The sequence below is a fragment of the Rhinoderma darwinii genome, chromosome 4 (assembly GCF_050947455.1).
Source record: "Rhinoderma darwinii isolate aRhiDar2 chromosome 4, aRhiDar2.hap1, whole genome shotgun sequence".
Classification (NCBI taxonomy): domain Eukaryota; kingdom Metazoa; phylum Chordata; class Amphibia; order Anura; family Rhinodermatidae; genus Rhinoderma; species Rhinoderma darwinii.
In genome coordinates this window covers 268,899,367-268,922,052 of record NC_134690.1, presented here as the reverse complement: position 1 = coordinate 268,922,052, position 22,686 = coordinate 268,899,367, and the positions used below count along the sequence as shown (strand labels likewise).

The window sequence follows — 22,686 nt, the reverse complement described above, 5'->3', positions numbered from 1 at the left end:
TAACCACATCCAATTCCATCATGGTGATTGGGGCATCCAACATATCCATTTGTTCTGGTTTAAGTCTTGACAATGGAATAGTCTCTAGAAACTCACTTATCTCCTCCAAATTTCTTGTTTTATAGATATTGGCATAATAACAAGCAAATTCCTCAACTATCAATTTTGGGTCCTTAACCAAGCCCCCCTGGATTTTTCAATTACCCCCACACTTTTTTGACTTTGTTGAGCCTGGACCATTGATGCCAAGAGCTTACCTGGTAGATGGGATTCCGAGAAATATTTTTGATCTTGTTGCAATATATATCTATTTGCCTTGGCATTCAAGATATCTTTATACAGAGTCTGGGCTTTTCCCCAACTATCTCTATTTACCTCAGACCGATCCAGCAGCAAAGCTCTTTCTTCCACTATTATCCCCTCTACAGCGTCCCGCTCCACCTTTACTAATTTTCTGTTGACCTCAGAAATCCCTTTCAATATTAAGCCTCGCATCACTGCCTTTGCAGTATCCCAAACCATCCCAGGAAATGCCGACTCCTCATTTTCCTTAAAAAAAACCCAGATAAGTTCATCTTTAATTTTACAATGATCCACCATAACAAACCAATTATTGTTTACTCAATCTCCTACCCCCATAATTATCCCCTTTTCTTAATACCACTGTCAAAGGTGAATGGCCTGAAATTCCACGTGCTTCATATTTAACTTTAACAATATCTTGAAGTGCTTTTTTATTACATATAGCCATATCAATTCGTGATATGTTGTGCGATTTTGTGTAACAAGAATATACACTACGCACCGGGTTTCTACTACGCGAAGCATCGATCCACCCAAATTCCTCTAGTACATTTCCCAAACCCTTTCTATCCTGTTTATAGTGTCTATTTAATAAATTAATTCTATCCAGGGATGCATCAATAACCCTGTTGACATCTACTATCAAAAATGCACAGTGCATCTTATCTATCATAATTTCATTGATTTTTATCAACACTTCCATCGTGAATGGTGGTGGGTTATAAATATTAACAAACACCCAATGTTCGTCAAGCAAAGAACAATGCAAGATCACAAATCTTCCCTGAGTCTTTCTTAACGGAGATAATTTTATCACTGATTGCGATCTTTTAGGGATATAGTGTTTATTCAAATATCGATGTTACCGTATATTGGTTAGTAAGTGATCTCTGCATATATTGATAGATGATGCAGATGTGATAATATTTGTTACTAGTGCATTGTGCACTTACATTGTCACTATTACCTCGGTAATATAATGGTCGAGATATATGTACAGAGTCTGCCTATTATTGCTCTAGTCTCTATATATTTGTGATATCTGATGTGATATTATTTTATATTGTTTTTATTTTTATTTATGTTTGTATTTTTATTTTATATATTTTTTATGTTAACTATTTTTAATAAATATTTTTAATAAATATGATATTTTATTATTTCATTATCCACATCAAATATGTTTAGGCAGTTTCGTTTCCAAATGTCATCCCCTCGTTTATAAGTTTGTTTTCAAGTTCAAAGTGCATAGAGGAATTTTACCCCATGCACTGTCATTTATAACCTGAGAGCTGAGCAAATGTGTTCATTCAGCAACCCCAGATAGCCGTGCTGCATTAGTTGCAGGTGAATTGATATTTGCTGTTTAGCACGGTCGGTGGTGCGATTTCCAGGTTGTTGTGCTGAAGTTCTCTCTGTCTAAAAGGAGTTTCCTACAGCACACTTGATAGTGCAGTTGCCGTAGGAGCCTGCTTTATACTTGGGTGTGAGGGGGTGACATTTGGAAACGTAACTGCCTAAACATATTTGATGTGGATAATGAAATAATAAAATATCATATTTATTAAAAATATTTATTAAAAATAGTTAACATAAAAAATATATAAAATAAAAATACAAACATAAATAAAAATAAAAACAATATAAAATAATATCACATCAGATATCACAAATATATAGAGACTAGAGCAATAATAGGCAGACTCTGTACATATATCTCGACCATTATATTACCGAGGTGATAGTGACAATGTAAGTGCACAATGCACTAGTAACAAATATTATCACATCTGCATCATCTATCAATATATGCAGAGATCACTTACTAACCAATATACAGTAACATCGATATTTGAATAAACACTATATCCCTAAAAGATCGCAATCAGTGATAAAATAAGTACATACTCTGGGGAAAACTAACAAAGATATTTAAATAAAGCAGTGAATTCTTAACGGAGATAATCTCCAATCAAATATCTTTATGCATCAAAATTGATACACTTCTTGAATGAGGGGAAAATACTGGAGTGGAAAGATTTCTGTGCCCATTTTTTTTCTATTACATGAAGGGAGTTATCAAGATGGGTCTCCTGAAGACAAACTATGGCAGGGAGAAAATTCCTAAAATCAACTATAGCAACCCTTTTTAATCTAGAGACCATACCTCTAATATTCCAAGAGAGAATCCTTATCCAATTTGCCTGCACCATTTAAGCATAGACACTACCTATTATCGGGAGGACAAGCAGAATAGGGGAAGGAGAAATCAGTGGAGACAAATCATACAGGGTAGGCCATTTATATGGATACACCTAAATAAAATGGGAATGGTTGGTGATATTAACTTCCTGTTTGTGGCACATTAGTATATGGGAGGGGGGAAACTTTTCAAGCTGGGTGTTGACCATGGCGGCCATTTTGAAGTCAGCTATTTTGTATCCAACTTTAGTTTTTTCAATGGGAAGAGGGTCATGTGACACATCAAACTTATCGAGAATTTCACAAGAAAAACAAGGGTGTGCTTGGTTTTAACGTTACTTTATTCTTTCATGAGTTATTTACAAGTTTGTGACCACTTCTAAAATGTGTTCAAAGTGCTGCCCATTGTGTTGGATTGTCAATGCAACCCTCTTCTCCCACTCTTCACACACTGATAGCAACACCGCAGAAGAAATGCCTCCCGATCTGACCCCCTTAGACTTTTATCTTTGTGGTCATCTGAAGGCAATTGTCTATGCTGTGAAGATACAAGATATGCAGCAACTGAAACTACGGATATTGGAAGCCTGTGCTAGCATTTCTTCTGCGGTGTTGCTATCAGTGTGTGAAGAGTGGGAGAAGAGGGTTGCATTGACAATCCAACACAATGGGCAGCACTTTGAACACATTTTAGAAGTGGTCACAAACTTGTAAATAACTCATGAAAGAATAAAGTAACGTTAAAACCAAGCCCACCCTTGTTTTTCTTGTGAAATTCTCGATAAGTTTGATGTGTCACATGACCCTCTTCCCATTGAAAAAACTAAAGTTGGATACAAAATAGCTGACTTCAAAATGGCCGCCATGGTCAACACCCAGCTTGAAAAGATTCCCCCTCCCATATACTAATGTGCCACAAACAGGAAGTTAATATCACCAACCATTCCCATTTTATTTAGGTGTATCCATATAAATGGCCCACCCTGTATATCTATATATATATATATATATATATATAAAAAACACAACAAAACACAAAGCTCCCACCCTTACCATAACCCCTACATAGCCCATCTAGTACAGTACCAAGAATCACTAAACAGACTCATTTTCACTAACTCCATGCAACTTTTTATTTTTTACTTTTTGTGCTCGCTCTATAAAATTGGAAATAGAAAATTCCTCTTCTCCCATTCTGTCTGTAATCCGCCTTTTCAAAAAGTAAATAATGTCAGAGCCTTCTGCCACCTCTGCCAAACCTAGAAACCTCAAATTAGCTATTTTAGACCTATTCTACAAGTCTATAATTTTCAGCTTCATGTCTTTATTACTTCCTTTTAGCGATTTCATTTCTTTTTGTAACACATCTACTGTATATTCCGCTGGGAAGTTCTAGCTTCCACATTTTCCATATGATCTTTATACTTGAACATATTGTTCCTTAAAAAGTTCACCTGCTCCCCCAGTGTACACACAGGGGCAACAACCAAACTTATTGACGCGTTACATTGGTTAACAGCCGTTAAGATAGCCGTCAAACTAGGGAGATAACCTCCAGAGATACCACTCCATCAGCGTTCCTATCTTCCAATTCAGCACTCATATCTGCCATTACACAAGCCATTTATTTTTTACTACTGCTTGACTCTCCCAAAGTCTTATCCTGAGCTCTCCCTTCTGCCTCCTTCAAAGCCCCCTTTTCGTTTTAGAACCGCAGCTGGGGATACCAATGTAAATCTACCCAGTTTTGCGGCAGCCGCCTCTTAACTTTATGCACTCTTCTAGCCATTACAGGCGTGGTGACTGGGGTAGTGACTGGAGTAGGCATGGACGATTTACCCTGCCTAGTCGCGGTCTGCCGTCTCATATTCACTTCTCCCAGCTTTACTTTATCTCAGTCTGTGTATTTGTTGTATACCGCTGCCACCAACGAACCACAATATAAAAGATTAAAGATATTTTTTTTTTTTATTTAATACATAGCTTTAGCTGTAAAAACACGAACCACCACTTTTTTTTCCCCTTGGTTTAGCAATTTCAGAGTTTTTTCAGACTGAATCCAAAATCCTTATGTAGCGAGAAGCTACTACACATGTAGCAAAAGCAATGGCAATATAGCAGCAGTAACAGTCACAGCGTCCCATCCAGCCTCCTTCTGTGACCTCCTGCGACCAAGGGTGATCAATTGTAGTCAAAATAGACAACAGACGGTCATCTGAGGGGCATCCAGCAACAGACAATAAACGGTACTCAATACATAATGCTCACTTGAACCAGCAACTCCAGTAGTAATACTCAATAGTGCCAACAGCTCCAGGACTAAAATATTCTTTCCCAAAGAAGCAGCCCAAAGGGAGTGGCAGAGGGATAAGCAGTGTAGAATCCAAAGAAATCCAAGGATGGGAGAACCAGAATCTTGCAGTAGTAGCACAGGTAGCAAGGCTGCTAAGCCGGCATCAGAACCAGAAATGCTAACAGGGAGTGTCCCGTGGAGTATCACATGATCACTGTCACATGGTGCCCTGTATCTCAGGCTACATGGAGCTAGAGCAGACCTACACACATCCGCTCACGTAGCTACCACACCCCTCACCCTGTGTCAGTATACCGCCTTTTGAACTGTATGGAATAGCCTACTTTATTCCATTGAGAGGCCTTTGTTTTTTTCGTGTGAGCCTGTAGAGTATCATTCATTGGGGGCTTTCTTTGGAGGCATACATCAGCAATTAGATGTACACTGCAAACGTAGTGTGAATACACCTTAACATCATAAAAATACTTTGCCATCAGTAGGATTTTGTTTTTCTTCAGCATTCGCTAAAACGGGTGGACCAAACAGGATTAGAGCACCTGGAACAACACTTCATCCAGCTCCACAAACATAAAAGTCACAATTTGCATAAGCAGCAAAAAGGTTGCAATCATCATAAAAGTCATAATAAATATTGACGTTTCTGGTGCTCACTGCACTTTTCTAAAAAGTGGACCGAGCTTGGTGGAAGGAGGCGGGGGCCACCCGCAGCCCAACACATTTACTATAATTTATGCCGGAAACTAGTATAAATTATAGCTGAAATCTGCACCAACTCCTAGCTGCCGTAGATTTAATTCTGTGGTGCACGGACAGCCAGAGATGCACACCTGTTAAAATTAGGCACATTGTAATCCAGCGCTCTTATTTGATGTATACTGACGTTATAGCCGGGAACAGGAGTATGGAGCGGGCTCACGGGCAGAGTTCAATCCATACTACGCGGTTATGGACACTTCAATGTAACAAGCCGTATCCTGCTCATTTAACCCCTTAGATGCCACGGTCAATAGCAATCCTGTCATCTAAGCCATTAGAAATGTGGCGGCCTCCTTTGATGCCATCATGGGGTGCCGATCGTTATCATGGCAGCTTAGGGGCCTAAAAGGTCCCCAGGTCTAGCATCTTTGTACTATTATTAAGCGCTGCCTCCAGCAGGGCTTAATGGGAGCCTGTCAGAAATACGATATACTTTAATACATTACTGTTGCAGTAGATCGAGCAAGCGTTCCAACGGTTGCTGGTTTTAGTCCCCTAGGTGGACTAATTAAAAAAGTTTATTTAAGCTTTTGTATGTACAAAAAAATATTCAAAGTTAAAAAAAAGCCAATTTTGCCCCTAAAGCAATGTAAAAAAAGAAATAAAAAATTAACATAATTGGTATCTCCACGTCCGTAAAAGTCTGAACTATTCCAATATAACCTGCACGGTGAGCGCCGAAGAAAAATAAAATTTAAAACCCCAAAAGCGCTGTTTTTTTGTCTCCTCATCTTCCACAAAAAATGGAATATAAAATGATCAAGGTCTAATGTACGCCAAAATTGTACCAATAGAAACTACAGCTTGCCCTGCAAAAAATAAGCCCTCACACCGCTCAATCGATGGAAAAAAAAAAAAAGTTACGGTTCTCCGAATATGGCGACAAAACCATTTTTTTTAAACAATTAGTTTTTTCCGTGTAAAAAAAAGTTAAACATAAAAAAATAAATTGTATCTCCGTAAACATATGATATTAGTTTTCATTGAACAGTGAATGACAAAAACGAACCTCAAAAAAACAATGGAGGAATCACAGTTTTTATCCCACTACATTATATGGTACAATAAATGGTGCCATGAAAAACTACATTTTGTCCTGCAAAAAACAAGCCATGGCTTTATAGACAGAAAAATAGAAAAAAAGTTATGACTTTTGGAAGATGGGGTGGAAAGGCGAAAATTTAAAATCTGAAAAAATGGCTGCGGCGGGAAGGGGGTTAATAAATTCCCCCATTACGTTCAGCAAACAAGTAGTAATTCAAATTATTTTGTGCGTTTATGATTTGCTCATGTATAAAAACGAAGTGAAAGTGCATAATGGATTATCCACAAAGTAGAGGCTCTCTTATTAACAGAATAGGAGAACTAGTAACCATGAACAAGTAATATTTGTATATGCTAAAAGGGTTATCTGGGTCAGGAAAATTCATGGCTTATCCTAAGAATAGGATAGGCCATCCATATTAGATCAGTAGGGGTCCAACTCTTGCCCCCCCCCCCCGATTAGATGTTTAAAGGGGCAGCGGCACTTAAGTTTTTCACGTCCAAGGTGCACTCATGCGGGACGCGTTGCCACGGTTCCCCCATAGACTAGAGTCTATGGAGGGATGCGTGACACAAAGTAAAATAGGACATGTCCTATTCTTTCACGGACCCTTCACACGCTGCTATGAAACAACGGTGGTGTGGACAGCCACATTAAAATACATGAGTCCGTGTGACGGCCGTTGTTTTATTGGCCATCACACGGACGAGATACACGCTCATCTGAATGAGCCCTAAGTGTAAGAAACAAATACTGGGTTGGGAAAACCATTGCTTCACACACAAGCTAAAGAGGGCGCTGCATTTTACTGTGCTCTACAGTCCCTTTGTTCTAGCCATCGGTGGGGGTCCTAGTGGTTGGCACCCATAAATCTGACATCTGTATATATAAAATTGTCTGTTGGTTTGTGCGGAGTATAAGTATTTATGTATTGACTTTCATTTTATGTATATTGCATATATGGTTATGTTTTGATAATATTAAAAGGCGGCAAGTTTTTTTAAATAAAACGTATTCTTATCAATATAAACCATCAAAGTTAATGGAGGGAAGCCTTCTTTAATCTAAATGAGGTCTAAAGATTGTCATCTATATTTAAAACACATATTTTAACAATACTCACATTATTCTTTTGACAAATAATATCCTAAATGGAAGAAAAATAATATAATTAAAACAGGCACCATTACATTGGTAATTGAAGACAAAAAGCTAAAGTCTGAGTAAAAGTCACAAAGAGGTCTCTAGTGAACATGGCTTGGGAGAGACAGCCACATAACCATAGAGTTAAATTAAAATATTATTTTTGCCTGCCACTACCACTAGGGATAGATACAGCTAGTACTCAGGGCTCTTATACACGGGCCAATATGGCAGTAAAGACTAGTGCCGATCAACAAGACAGCGCATTGATCGGTGCTCGTTTGCTCATTTCACAAGGAGTAAAGATTGGTGATGTATTTGGAGCAGCGCTCGTTACTACGTTCAGTAGATAATAATAATATTTAGTGCTGCATTAATTATACAAACAGCCGATGAATGAGCATTTGCACACAGGGAAACGATCGGGAGCGAGTGTTTTTTTTAATAAATGCTGGTTTGCCCAATCATTGGCCATATAAAAGGGCCTTAAGCTCAATAGGATCTGTATATAATAAGCCCCCCATTGTGGTGGCTGCAGACAAACAGAAGTTTATAATTTAACTTCATGACTTTGTGAAGGGAAGCAGGGGGTTTAGAGCCATGCAACAAAAACAACCCCAAGAACTTCAACTATTATAAAAAGACATACTATGACATTTATCAGTACAGTCCTATAATATTTAAAATGTACCTATTGTTATAACAGACATGTTTATTAACTAAATATGCTGTCATTTGCCTGTAAACAATTTATATTTGATTTTCAGTTATAGCTGACAGTGGCCTAGAAACATTTACACCTATGGCCTATGTAAGAAAAAGATCAAAACATTTTCATCTGGACAACAAAACATATCACTACCATGTCTGTAAAATGTAGATTTATATTAGCTTTTGTAGAATGGGTAAAAAAGAAAAAAAATCTAGAAAGTTCCATCCACTCTTTTCCCAAATTTGTATTATTTTCTTTGCAAGGAAACAGTAAACTATTCTAAATAATAAAGAGCAGTTCTGCCGAGTGATGCGGCTATTATTACAACATTCAGAACAATTCCGGTACCCAGAGAAAATGAAGCATGAAATCTTTGGAAACAAAACTGCAGCTAGAGAGTTCCATCCGCTGTAAGTTAAGTATGCCAAACACTTTTCTATGTTACTCCAGTAGATTGTGAGAATTTTATGAATGCAGTAGCTTAAAGAGTAACTAAACATTCAACAAACTCGTGACATGTCAGAAGTTTTGATTGGTGAGGGTCTGAGCGCTGAGACCCCCACCAATCGCCAAAAATGAAGCTGCTGAAGCATTCGTGGGAGCACTCAGCCGCTTGGTTTCTGTTGGGCTTTTTCCGGAAATCAATGTATCGCAGTACGGGCTCAGACTTCCTATTGAGCCCGTACTCCGATACATTGATTGCCGAAAATAGCCGAACACAAACGAAGCGGCCGAGTGCTCCCACGAGCACTTCTGCCGCTTCATTTTAGCGATTGGTGGGGGTCTCCGTGCTCAGACCCCTTCCAATCAAAACTTCTGACATGTCACTATGACATGTCAGGAGTTTGTCGAATGTTTAGTTACGCTTTAAGCTACCGAATTCATAAAATTCTCACAATCTACGGGAGGAACTAAACATTCGACAAACTAATGACATGTCAGAAGTTTTGATTGGAGGGGGTCTGAGCACTGAGACCCCCACCAATCGCTAAAACGAAGCGGCAGAAGTGCTCGTGGGAGCACTCGGCCGCTTCATTTGTGCTCGGCTATTTCTGGAAATCAATGTATCGGAGAACAGGCTCAATAGGAAGTCTAAATGGCCATATATCAGTAAATCAGGAGCCAAAGTTTCTCCGTATTCTTCAACTCGGATGCAAAAGTGAAACAGGAACTGCAGAAATATTGGTTGATGGTAAAACTGTCACTTTAATAAATTTGCTGAAAATGTTTTTCATTAGTGACTGAAGCCAATCTAAAAGCCGCAACCAATCTGGCTGCACTTGCGGTTGTCACTTTTTTAAATGGATGCTGTAGCCCAACAGAAAAAAGCCAATATCTAAGTTAAACATAAATAGCAAAATTGAGCTACTGCTCTAACTTGTTATTAACTAATATATTGCCAACTTTACGGTTTGAATAGGAACACTCTTTAATCCCTTAACGCCTTTTGCCATGGTTGCAGAAAATGCATGAGTGCTCCTGGGAGCACTCATTCTCTAAGCAGCAGCTGTTACTAACAGCTGCTGAACTTAGAGAAGCCTTCTGAGTATGGCTGGGATCGTAAAAATTCAGAATCCAGCTGTTAAACCCTTTGATCGCCATGGTCCGTAGCCGCGGCATGATCAAAAGGTGACTCCCCCTATCGTGTCACCGGTGACGTGATCGGAGACTGAGGGAAACCTCTGCAATCAGCCCTGGTTGTTGTTGTGCACCGGACCCGTCGTTTTGCCGGAAGCAATAGCGTAGTCGTGTCAGTTTGGTCTGCTCAGGATCCCGCTCTGACGGAAAGCTCTGACAGAACGTCAGAACGGGACCGCAACGCAGGGGTGAACGAAGCTTTTTTTTTAGCATAAAATACATTTTATTGCTCATACATTACATAAAAACAAAAACCTACACATAATAGTTAACTACTATTTAGCGTGAAACTTTTTTTTTTGGGGGGGGGGAATAGATAAAAAAAAAATAAAAAATCAGCAATTCCGCCATTGTTCTATGCGTTTTAAGTTTACGCTGTTCGCCGTGCGGCGTAAATAACACGTTACTTTTATTCTGTGGGTGGGTACGATTACGATGATACCACGTATGCATAGGTTTTTTATGTTTTACTACTTTTGCACAATAAAAACACTTTTGAACTATTATTTGTTTTTGCATCGTCGCTTTCCAAGAGCCATAACTTTTATATTTTTTTGTTAATGTAGTGATATTGTTTTTTGCAGGAGGAGATGTAGTTTTAATTGTTACTTTTTGGGGTTTGTTGGACTTGATTAACTGTAATTATGACTTTTTGGGGGGGCAATGGAAAAAGATTGCATTTCTGCCATCGTTTTTTGCAGGTTTTTTTTTTACGGCGTTCACCTTGCGGTTTAAATTACATGTTAATTTTATTTTTGGGTCATGGCGATACTATAAGTGTACTTTTGTTTCTTTTTTACACTTTACTAAATAAAACCACTTTTTAATGGAAAAAATATATTAATTTTTTAACTGTAAACTTTATTAAATATTTTTTATTTAACATTTATTACTTATTTTTTCAGTCCCACTAGGAGACTTCACTATGTGATCTTTTGATCGCAGATATAATACTTTGGTATTCTTAGTATACCAAAGCATTATTGCCTGTACGTGTAAAACGGACAGGTAATCTATTAGGCCGTGCCTCTGTCACAGCCTAATAGGCATATAGTCAGGGCAGGCCTGGGGGCCTTTATTAGGCCTCCGGCTGCCATGGCACCCCACCGGAGGCCCGCGATCGCATCTGTGGGCCGCCGATTGGTGACTGGGGCGGTCCCTCCCTCTGTAAACGACTTAAATGCTACGGTCACTATTGACCGCAGCATTTAAGGAGTTAAACGGTCGTGGTCGAAGAAAACTTTGATCGCTACTATAGGAGCAGGAGCCCGGCTGTCAGACAGCCGAGCACCTGCTCCAGCCTGCACAGGGCACACAAGTCCAATCATCTTGATTATTTAGGTAAAGCAAACAATGATGATAATTTACTAGACCTACTGTACATAATGTGCCAGCACAATTTGTTTGCTTTGTCTTACCTTGAGAGACTGCAGAGTGTCAGCATTTGTATCACAGTATAGGATGATATTATTGGCCATGCTAAAACTTTCTCGAACGCCCAGATGGTAGAATAGAGAAGGCTGGCGAAAAGCATCAGTCATTTCTACCACTGCAATATCTGCAATACACAGAAAAAGCAAGGTAAGTACTTTATATACTAAAATATACCGTATTGGAGCAAAGAAAGATTAGTAACAAAAGGTGAAATGCACTTCTTTACTTTTAAGAAGAGGTTTGTATAATAAGTTAATGTGTAAACAAAACATCCCAACTGTAATTTTTTTACCTATTTGCTAAGCAGGAACAGCACTTTTGGCAAGTCTTTGATATATTCATTGTCAAAATAAAGCAACATTGAGTAAACTAAGAAAAATAAATTCATCAAGCAATACTGCTAGTCTGAGGAATAAAATCACTTGCACAGCATAATGCTAACTATTAAGAGCCAGTGCAGTAATCCCAAATCCAGAGGGGATAATGTTTTAATGGGTATACATGGAAAAATGTATTATAATACTTTTCTGCTAAAGGGAAATAATCTCATACAAACTTTCAATGGGGAACATGCAACTCTCAGTTGTATGCATTGCTTCCACAATGGGATAGAAAACAGAACAGACTGAAATACAAAAGATCCACTGGCCATATTAGTGTGACATGTTTCTAAGAAATTAATAATAATACTATTTAAAAAGTCAAGTAAAATACCCCCACTGATAAAGATGAATATTAAAAGTAATGAAATATGTAATCACACTGGTTAAAAATTACTTATCGATAATCTATAAATTTATCAAAACACAGAATTCAGGAGGTGGGCTACAAAGCTATGTAGTACACCAAGCGAAGTATTAGACTAGTTCAGTGTATTAAAGTGGTTGTCCACTTTCACCGGATAGATCATCAGTATATGATCGGTGCGTGTCCGACATCCGGACCCCGCACCGATCTGCAACTCTGGCTGCCTCCGTGCAGCGGATGTTTACAACGGGATGCAGTAGTTGGAGCCGGAAGTAGATGGCTCCGACCACTGCATAGCAACCATTCAGCGGAACTGCAGCTCTGCCGCTATTCTTTGACCAGAGCCATGTGCTTCCAGAAACATTGTCCGACAGCATCCAGATTGGTGCGGGGTCCGGGTGTCGGACACGTACTGATCATATACTGATGACCTATCCAGTGGATAGGTCATCAGTTTTCAGAAAGTGGAAAACCCCTTTAAAGATGTTCATAAATTACAAGCCGACTTGGACACACCGAATGCTTGGCCATCAACTTGGCAAATGAGGTTCAATGTGGATAAATGTAATGTTAGGCATCTGGGTACCAACACTCTGCATGCATTATATGTCCTAGGGGGAGCTATACTGAGAGAGTCCCTTGTTGAGAAGGATCTGGGTGTACATGTAGATCATAAACTAAATAACAGCATGCAATGTCAATCAGCTGATTCTAATGCCAGCAGGATACGGTCAGATTTTAAAAGAGGCATGGACTTGCAGGACAGAGGACATAATATAACATCTTTACAAAGCATTAGTGCGGCTCCATTTAGAATACGCAGATCCATTCTGGGCTTCAGTTCATAGAAAGGATGCCCTGGAGTTGGAATAAATGCAAAGAAGAGCAACTAAACTAATAGTGGCAACTAAAGAAGAATGGGGAATCTTCATTATGAGGGAAGAATTCAATTTATATAGCCTTGAAAATAGAGGACTGGGGGGGGGGCATTATTATAAGGCCAAATTCACACAATGCGTATTACGTGCTGATTTCCTGCAGCAAATCCACAGCGTAATACAGTACCAGCAAACTAAATGAGATATCAAGTAATCTCATCCACACGTTGCAGAATCTTTCCAAACGTAAAATGACCTGTGATGCGTGTTTTAAAATCCACAGCATGTACATTTATGTTGCATTTCCACCTCAGAATTACATAGTTAGGCCCCATGCACACGACTGTGCCCGTAATCCCGTGCCAGACTGGCCACTGACAGCCACCCGCATTTGCGGGCCGTGCTCCCATATAAAGTATGGGAGCACAGTCTGTAAAAAGCAAAAAAAAAAATAGGACATGTCCTACGTATATTTTGCAGTGCCTTTCTAAATATACGGGAAGGTGTCTGTGGGCAATAGAAGTGAATGGGTCCGTAATTACGGACGAATTCTACGGTCGTGTCCATGGGGCCTTACATAGTTGATAAGGTTGAAAGAAAAGACACACATCCATCAGGTCCAACCTATAATCTAGGTTTCTCTGCCCAAACCTCCAGCTTCCATAAATCCCTCTGTAGTATTACATTATCCTTCTCTATGTTGATTACTTCACAGAGCTTAGTATCATCTGCAAATACTGAAATTATACTCTGTAAACACTCTACAGGGTCATTAATAAACATATTAAAAAGAAGAGAGCCCAATACTGACCCCTGTGGAACCCCACTGGTAACTGTGACCCACTGAGGATGTACCATTAATAACCACCTTGTTGTCTATCACTGAGCCAGTTGTTGACCCAATTAACACCTTCCCGACCGCCCACTGTCTTTTGACGTCAGGCGGTGCGGGTGCTTAATCTACAGAGACGTCTTTTGGCGTCGCTGCAGATGAGGCTGATGAGCGCTCGTCCTCTAAGCAGGAGCTGTTACTAACAGCTCCTGATCTTAGAGCAGCCTCCTGAACACAGCTGGGGTCGGCAAACATTCCAACCCCAGCTGTTTAACTCTTTGATTACCGCGGTCCGGGACCGCGGCAAGATCAAAGGGAATTCCCCTCTTTGATCGCATCACCGGGATTCCAGTGATGCGATCAAACACCGGGGAATCCCTCTGCAGTCAGCCCTGGGGACCTACAAAGGACCCCAGGGCTGTCTGTTCCATGTGCCTGCTGTTCGGGCACACTATGTGCTGCCCGATCAGCAGCCTGTGTCATAGTGACACAGTGTAATGTATTAGCCTACAGGAGTATGCTAATACATTAAAAGTAAAAAATAAAGTTATCCCTTGATGGGATTAAAAAAAAAAAAAAAATAACAAAAACAAATAAATAAAAAAGTCCCAAAAAGAGTCTTTATTTTGCATAAAATACATTTTATTGCCCCTACACTAAATAAAAACAAAAAACCTATGCATGTTAGGTATCTACACGACTGTAATAACCTGAAGACATATAGGGCTTTCTTATAATGAAAAATTGGAGATAATATAAATTTATTTTGTAGGGTTTTTTTTGTTTTTTTACAGGACAAAAATTGTCAGAAACCGGAAAACAAGGTACTGTTTTTACCCCTTTTTTTAATGCTTTGTAGGTAATTGTATGAATAAAATTTACCCCAAAAATTCCCTAATTCACCCACACATAGCAATGTCAAAAATGTGTACATTATGTAATATATAACATTGAAATAGCATCAAGAACAACTTTAACTACCCTCCCTTAGCTGTAGACGCAGCATCTGTACATGGATGATAATCATCCAAGCAAAGAAATTTTTTTGCTCGACAGGAACAAAATTGATGCCGGAGCAGCGGACGTCCTTTGCAAAACGCGTTTGTGTTACACGGAATGTCTAAAATTGGCGCATAGGGGTTCGGAGAAGTGCGCATTTTTATTTCTTTTTTTACGGGAAGGTACTATTTATTGCTATCACTACATATATGGACAGTGATGTTCAGAGCTACAGTCCTGGCGAGAGCGTCGGAAGCGTTCTTCCTGGGGATTCCAGCTCTGGAGAAGCCACTGACGTCACGATCCATATATAGACAGTGATGTCAGGAGCTAAAATGCCGGAGCCCCTAGCCTGACCGTCGGAAGCGCTGTATAATAAAAAGTTCAGCAACTTCCTGATAGACTTGTTTCAATTTCTCTACCATTTACATGATGTCTACTTGAGGTTATTGAACGGAAAGATTCTTATTTACATCCAGAGACTGAAACCCCCTTTGTATCGAGTGTAGGCAATTCATTTTAAACTAAACATTTTGGCCTCCTGGTTGATGAACTAAAACACAAAAGTATTTTAAGAAGTTGCATAAAACGGAATATAAGGATTCCTCTTTATTTACATTAACCTTAAAACCCTCCATCTAAAATGCACAAACTAAGAATGATCATACCTGTCCAAATGACGATGAATGACCACAAGGATGTGCACAAATAAAAAGTTGCTACTATGAACTGAAACTATTCCCACATTGTACTCAAGTACTGCTACATTTTAGTATGTGATTAATATAACAACCTAGAAATAATAATTTTTCAACATGTGCTGATGTTTTAGTTTAAACACAGAATTAACCCGATTTGCTTTTTTTTTTTTTCCCTCTTATAGTGGGGAGTAAAACAAAGCTGTATTCAAGAATAGCTGAACTGTGACATTCAGAAACTTGCAGAAAGCCCCATTCTATTCAAAGAACAATATGATTATGAATAACACTTCCTGCCAAGCCAAAAATGATGCAAAAAAAACAAACTTGTAAAAACTTTGTTTTAGTTAAAAAAAAAAAAAATTAAAAAAAAAATGTATAAGGCCTCATGCACACGAACGTATTTTTGTCCTACCGTAAATACGGGTCCTTGCTCACACGTATTTGACCCGTATTGCAGCAGTATTTACGGACCCGTGCCCGTAAATACGGGTCTGGTGTCACCAGTATTCCACCCGTATTTACGGGCACGTTTTCACTGCAAAATTGCACTGCACTAATCGGCAGCCCCTTCTCTCTACCAGTGCAGGATAGAGAGAAGGAACAGCCCTTTCCGCAGTAAAAGTAAAAGAAATTCATACTTACCCGGCCGTTGTCTTGGTGACGGATCACTCTCTTGACATCCAGGCCGACCTCCCTGGATGACGCGGCAGTCCATGTGACCGCTGCAGCCAGTGATTGGCCTGTGATTGGCTGCAGCGGTCACACGGGATGAAACGTCATCCCGGGAGGCCGGACTGGAGGAGGAGGAAGAAGAAGAAGGAGTTCTGGGTAAGTTAACTTTTAATACTATGAACTCCAGCAGTAGTCACTCTCCCGGGTGCTGAGAGTTACTGCTGATCAGTTAACTCTTTCAGCACCCTGGACAGTGACTATCCCCTGACATCGCCTAGCAACGCTCCCGTAATTACGGGTGCACACGTAGCCACCCGTAATTACGGGTGCCCCATAGACTTCATTTACTTTTGCTGCGGAAAGAGTGGTCCCTTCGCTCTATCCTGTACTGATAGAGAGAAGGGCTGCCGATTAGAGCTGTGCAATTTTGCATTGAAAACACGCCCGTAAATACGGGTGGAATACTGGTGACACCGGACCCGTATTTACGGGCACAGGTCCGTAAATACTGGTGCAATATGGGTCGAATACGTTTGACCAAGGACCCGTATTTACGGGAGGACAAAAATATGTTCATGTGCATGAGGCCTTATAGAGTGAAATATTATATATTTTACCTAAGGCCGGTTCCTGACCGCAATATCTGGACCACCAGCACCTCTACTGAAGAATTATAGCCATCTGAAACAGGTTTATAAACAGCATTTAAAATCAAATAAAATAAAAAAATCAGGATGGAAATAAAATAACAGTTGCGTATTTATATAAATTTTAAATAAAAGGATCTAGAAAGAAGAAGCTTAAAAGCACAACCTGTGTCTCAAACCTTCAGGGTATATTCAGAAGGCTTATTTTCAGCCGTTTTTTGGGTCGTAAACGGCCGAAAAATCTGAAGCAGAACGCCTCCAAACATCTGCCCATTGATTTCAATTGGAAAAACGGCGTACTGTTCCGACGGGGCATTTTTTTACACGGCCGTTTTGAAAAACGGTCCCGTAAATAAACGCCCATGAAAAAGAAGTGCACGTCAGTTCTTGAGCCGTTTTTGGAGCAGTTTTTCATTGACTATAGAAACACAGCTCCAAAAACGGCTGTAAAAAACGTTGTGAAAAACGATAGTTAATTGAAAAAAGTCTGAAAATCAGGAGCGGTTTTCCCTTGAAATCAGCTCTGTATTTTCAGATGTTTTTCGCTAAGCATGTGAACATACCCTTACTAGTGCTATTGCTAAAATATCTGCTGTAAACTATGGGGGGGGGGGGGGATTGACTTGTGATGCATTTACACCGCACACAGCACTTTCCTCAAAAGTGGGTAAGATTTATCAAAAGGGGTGTGGTCTGCCTCTACCCGACAAAGTTGCTTTCATTTACCCCAGAAATTAGTGAAAATTCGAGCGAAAATCTTGCCTGCTGCTCGTAGCTGCCATAGATTTCCCTTTCAGGCATATGGACAGACATAGATGCACCAAATTTATAAGGGAGTCTTATTCCAGCTATCTTTATATGAAGGCTGATGTATGAAACACCAGTCCTAATATATCTCACCTATGAGTCATCATTTACACCGGTAGTTTACATGCAATTCCAACCAAGTAATAGACATATTTGTAGAATGGGGGAGGGTCAGGCCAAAAATGAAGCTTTTTTTCGTCGAGCACCACATATACTCTCAGGAGTCATACTTCGGAAATAATTAAGACAGATGTCTAATGTTGTTTCATAATTTCCTTGTTTTGCCAGAAAAGGCCAAAGATTTTCAGATATTCCAAAAAGGTTAGCATACCAGAGACCTGAGCAGAGAACTTTTTAGGAACTACTACCTCTGCATTTCTACTTTTACATTAACTAATTGATTCACAGTATTCTTTCATAAACCTAATCATTTATATAGATAGCAGGGAGAAAAGGTATTCGCTAATTTGTCACATTTTAATGTTTCAGACCAAACAACTAATTTTAACAAACGAAAAGATAACACGCGTAAACATAAAATGCAGTTTTTAAATAATGCCATTTATTGAGAATAAAAGATTTATTCAAAACCTGTACCACCCATGTGATAAAGTAATTGCCCCCCTAAACGGTTTGTGCAAGCCTTGGCAGTAACAACTGCAAACATTTCCAATAACTTGCGATGAGACTTTTACATCGCTGTGGAGGAATTCTGGCCCACTCTTTGCAGAATTGTTTTAATTCGGCTACATTGGATGGTTTGAGACCATGAACTGCCCGTTTAAGGTCTTGCCACATAATCCCAATAGGATTCAAGTCAGGACTTTGACTCGGCCACTCTAAAACCTTCATTTTCTTTCTTTTGAGCCATTCAGATGTGGACTTGCTTGTGTGCTTCGGATCATTGTTCTGCTGCATAACCCAAATGCGCTTCAGCTTTATGTTATGAACTGACGGGCAGACATTGTCCTTCAGGATTCTTTGACAGGGAGCAGAATTCATGGTTTAATCAATTATGACAAGTCGTCCAGGTCCCGAGGAAGAAAAGTAGCCCCTTACCATCAAACTACCATCACGTTTGACTGTTGCTACGATGTTTTTATGGTGGAATGTGGTCTTAGTTTTATGCCAGATGTAACGAGACCTAGGTCTTCCAAAAATGTTCACCTTTGACTCATCAGTACAAAGAATATTATCCCAAACGTTTTGTGGGTATCATCAAGATTTTTTTGGGCAAATGCGAGACGAGCTTCTGTGGTCTTTTTGGTCAGCAGTGGTTTGCGTCTTGCAACTCTCTCATGGATGCCCTTTTTGCTGTGTGTCTTTTTTATTGTGAACCATTGATCTTAAAGGATAACTAAACTTTCAGAAAACTTCTGACAGGTCATAGGTGGCATGTCAGAAGTTGTCTGAACGTTTAATTATCCTTTAAATGAAGCAAATAAGGACTGCTGTTCTTTAGATATTCATCGATGCGCTCTAAAAATATTGGTAGGTCGGTCAATGCTGGGAAGTTTCACCACTGTTCCAAGTCTTACCGATTAATGAATAGTGAATAATGGCTTTCACTGCGAGTCGCTAAAGTCCCAGAGCATTAGCAATGGCTTTTTAACCCTTACCTGACTGGTAGATTTCAATGACTTTGTTTGGCATCTGTATTTGAATCCCTTTGGAACGTGGCATCAGGAGCTGCTGTTTGAGATATTCTAGCCTGCAGTAATCATGCCCGGGTGTGACTAGTGAAATTTAACCTAATTGTCAAATTAAATTGGTAAGTGGTTGATTTAGTAGCTCAGGAGGCAATTACTTTTTCACAAAGAACCATGTAGGGTTGAACAGCATTTTGATAAACTGAAACATTCCAGTAAGACAAAAAAAAAAAGAAAAAAGCAAAAAGTTTCACAGCACTCTCTATATATAGCTCACGGACACTAAAGGCCCTTTTACACCGAGCGATATGCGACCGGTGCAGTTGATCGGTGCTCGTTTTCTCCTGTCACCTCGTTTCTATCCTGCCGACCACGATAATCTTTTACTTTTTTTTAAAAAACTATATGACCAACAGATGATTGAGCGTTTGCTCGTTCATCTGCTGATCTTTCCCCTGTTAACACAGGGGGGCTTGTGCGCGGCGCCATCCACAGGGCTGGGGGGGGGGATGTGTGCGGCGCCATCCACAGGGCAAGGGGCTGTGTGCGGCGCCATCCACAGGGCTGGGGGCTGTGTGCGGCGCCATCCACAGGGCTGGGGGCTGTGTGTGGCCCTATCTACAGGAGGATGTGTGTGGCCCTATCTACAGGAGGATATGTGTGTCGCAATTTACAGGGGCTGTGTGTATGCGGTGCTTTACTTTACAGTGCGAGACAATGATATTCAGGGGCGCAGTGTATGGTGCTATTAAATTTAAGGGCTTTAGTGTGTGGCACCATGATAATTTTATCTTCGTTTATAGGTATGGAAATGTTGGAAAAGTGAGGAGCTGAAAACATCTGAGTGGCAAATTCTGCAGAAATGGGTCATGGCTGGTAAAACTACTAGAATTTGAGAAGTCGTCACCTGTGAATCACTATATTTATACAGAATCTGACACCTCTCTTGACATGTTTATTATAGGAAATCCTTGTATTTCACAAAGAGTCTGTGTGAAGTCCAGGACTGATCGAAAAATGCATGTTACCATTTGCCCTGGTCAGGAGGATGTGTCCCTGCACAGTGTCATACTGTCACTATGTATGGATACAGCCCTTTGACAAGGGGAATCCTAACACCCATTTGTTAATGCTTGCACAAAGAGGTGGTGTTAAAGAGGCTCTGTCACCAAATTTTGCAACCCCTATCTGCTATTGCAGCAGATAGGCGCTGCAATGTAGATTACAGTGTTTTTATTTTTAAAAAACGAGCATTTTTGGCCAAGTTATGACCATTTTTGTATTTATGCAAATGAGCCTTGCAAAAGTCCAAGTGGGAGTGTTTAAAGTAAAAGTCCAACTGGGCGTGTATGATGTGCGTACATCGGGGCGTTTTTACTACTTTTACTAGCTGGGCGTTCTGACGAGAAGTATCATCCACTTCTCTTCACAACGCCCAGCTTCTGGCAGTGCAGACACACAGCGTGTTCGAGAGATCACGCTGTGACGTCACTCCCTTCCTGCCCCAGGTCCAGCATCGGGGCGTTTTTACTTCTTTTACTAGCTGGGCGTTGTGTATAGAAGTATCATCCACTTCTCTACACAACGCCCAGCTTCTGGCAGTGCAGACACAGCGTGTGCTCAAGAGATCACACTGTGACGTCACTCACTTCCTTCCTCAGGTCCTGCATCGTGTCGGACGAGCGAGGACACATCGGCACCAGAGGCTACATTTGATTCTGCAGCAGCATCGGCGTTTGCAGGTAAGTAGCTACATCGACTTACCTGCAAACGCCGATGCTGCTGCAGAATCAACTGTAGCCTCTGGTGCCGATGTGTCCTCGCTGGTCCGACACGATGCAGGACCTGAGGAAGGAAGTGAGTGACGTCAGTGTGATCTCTTGAGAACACGCTGTGTCTGAACTGCCAGAAGCTGGGCGTTGTGTAGAGAAGTGGATGATACTTCTATACACAACGCCCAGCTAGTAAAAGTAAAAACGCCTGATGTAACGAACACAATACACGCCCAGTTGTACTTTATAAAGCCTCATTTACATAAATATAAAAACGGTCATAACTTGGCCAAAAATGCTCGTTTAAAAAAAAAACAAAAACGTTACTCTTATCTCCATTGCAGCGCCGATCTGCTGCAATAGGAGATAGGGGTTGCAAAATCTGGTGACAGAGCCTCTTTAACTGTCTATCGGCATCGCCAGAGTCGCAGGGGAATACAGTTTTAAAATTAAATTATGGCATATACAGTTAACAGTGCATTTTTTTTTTATAAAGCCTGAATATCCCCTTTAATTCTTTCCCACCTTGCCCTCAGCTGAGCGAAGGATTGTATTGTATTCAGCAGCAGACATAGCCAGGATACTTGATTCTATTTAGGATAGTTTGGAACAGATAATATAGCGTACATCAGCTGATTTTTGTCACACAAGTGCTGCCCCATGCAGACGTACGTCATCTATGTCTTCAGTCAAATGTTTTGTATCACACGTACTCTACTATTCCTTTTACCTAGTTATATATCTCCCAAAGGCTATGTTCACACAGGGTGGATACACTGCACAAAAGCACACAGCGTATCTGCCCTGGGTGCTGCAGGGAATTCCAGCCGAGAAAACTGAACAAATTGAGCCGTGAAAAAGAAAAAAAGAAACCTGAGCCGGAATCAGTGAGAAATGGCTTTTCACGTTAGTAAATCAGTACAATTTATATATGAGTTAGTGACAGGTCAGCTTTAAAGAGGACCTGTCACTAAATCTTACAGAGTGAGTGAGGCTGGATTCACACGAGCATGTTCGGTCCGTCAAGGACGGAATATATTCCGGCCGCAAGTCCCGGACCCAACACACTGCAGGGAGCCGGGCTCCTAGCATCATAGTTATGTACGACACTAGGAGTCCCTGCCTCGCTGCGGGACAACTGTCTCGTACTGTAATCATGTTTTCAGTACGGGACAGTAGTTCCACGGAGAGGCAGGGACTCCTAGCATCGTACATAACTATGATGCTAGGAGCCCGGCTCCCTGCAGTGTGTTCGTCCGGGACTTACGGCCGAAATACGTTCCGTCCTTTACGGACCTAACATGCTCGTGTGAATCCAGCCTTAGCAGTCTTACCTAATAGCCGCTGTGTTTGTACTTGTGCGTCCCCCCGTTGCGGAGCTATGGACCCCTCTTTATTTAGCAACCAATATGGAAATGACTCGCTGTCTAGCCAA

The 22,686-nt window shown here is 40.4% G+C and overlaps 1 protein-coding gene across 2 annotated transcripts in view; it reads right to left on the bottom strand.

Annotated features, from left to right (window-relative positions):
• The window catches only part of MAP3K5 (mitogen-activated protein kinase kinase kinase 5), a 282,518-nt gene that overhangs the window by 208,398 nt on the left and 51,434 nt on the right, over positions 1 to 22,686 (bottom strand). For both annotated transcript variants that reach the window (XM_075862477.1, XM_075862478.1), the window contains exons 2-3: positions 11,532 to 11,671; positions 7,744 to 7,767 (exon numbers count right to left, since the gene is read on the bottom strand). In XM_075862477.1, coding sequence (XP_075718592.1) covers positions 7,744 to 7,767; positions 11,532 to 11,671 — 164 coding nt within the window. The remainder of the gene's footprint in view (positions 1 to 7,743; positions 7,768 to 11,531; positions 11,672 to 22,686) is intronic.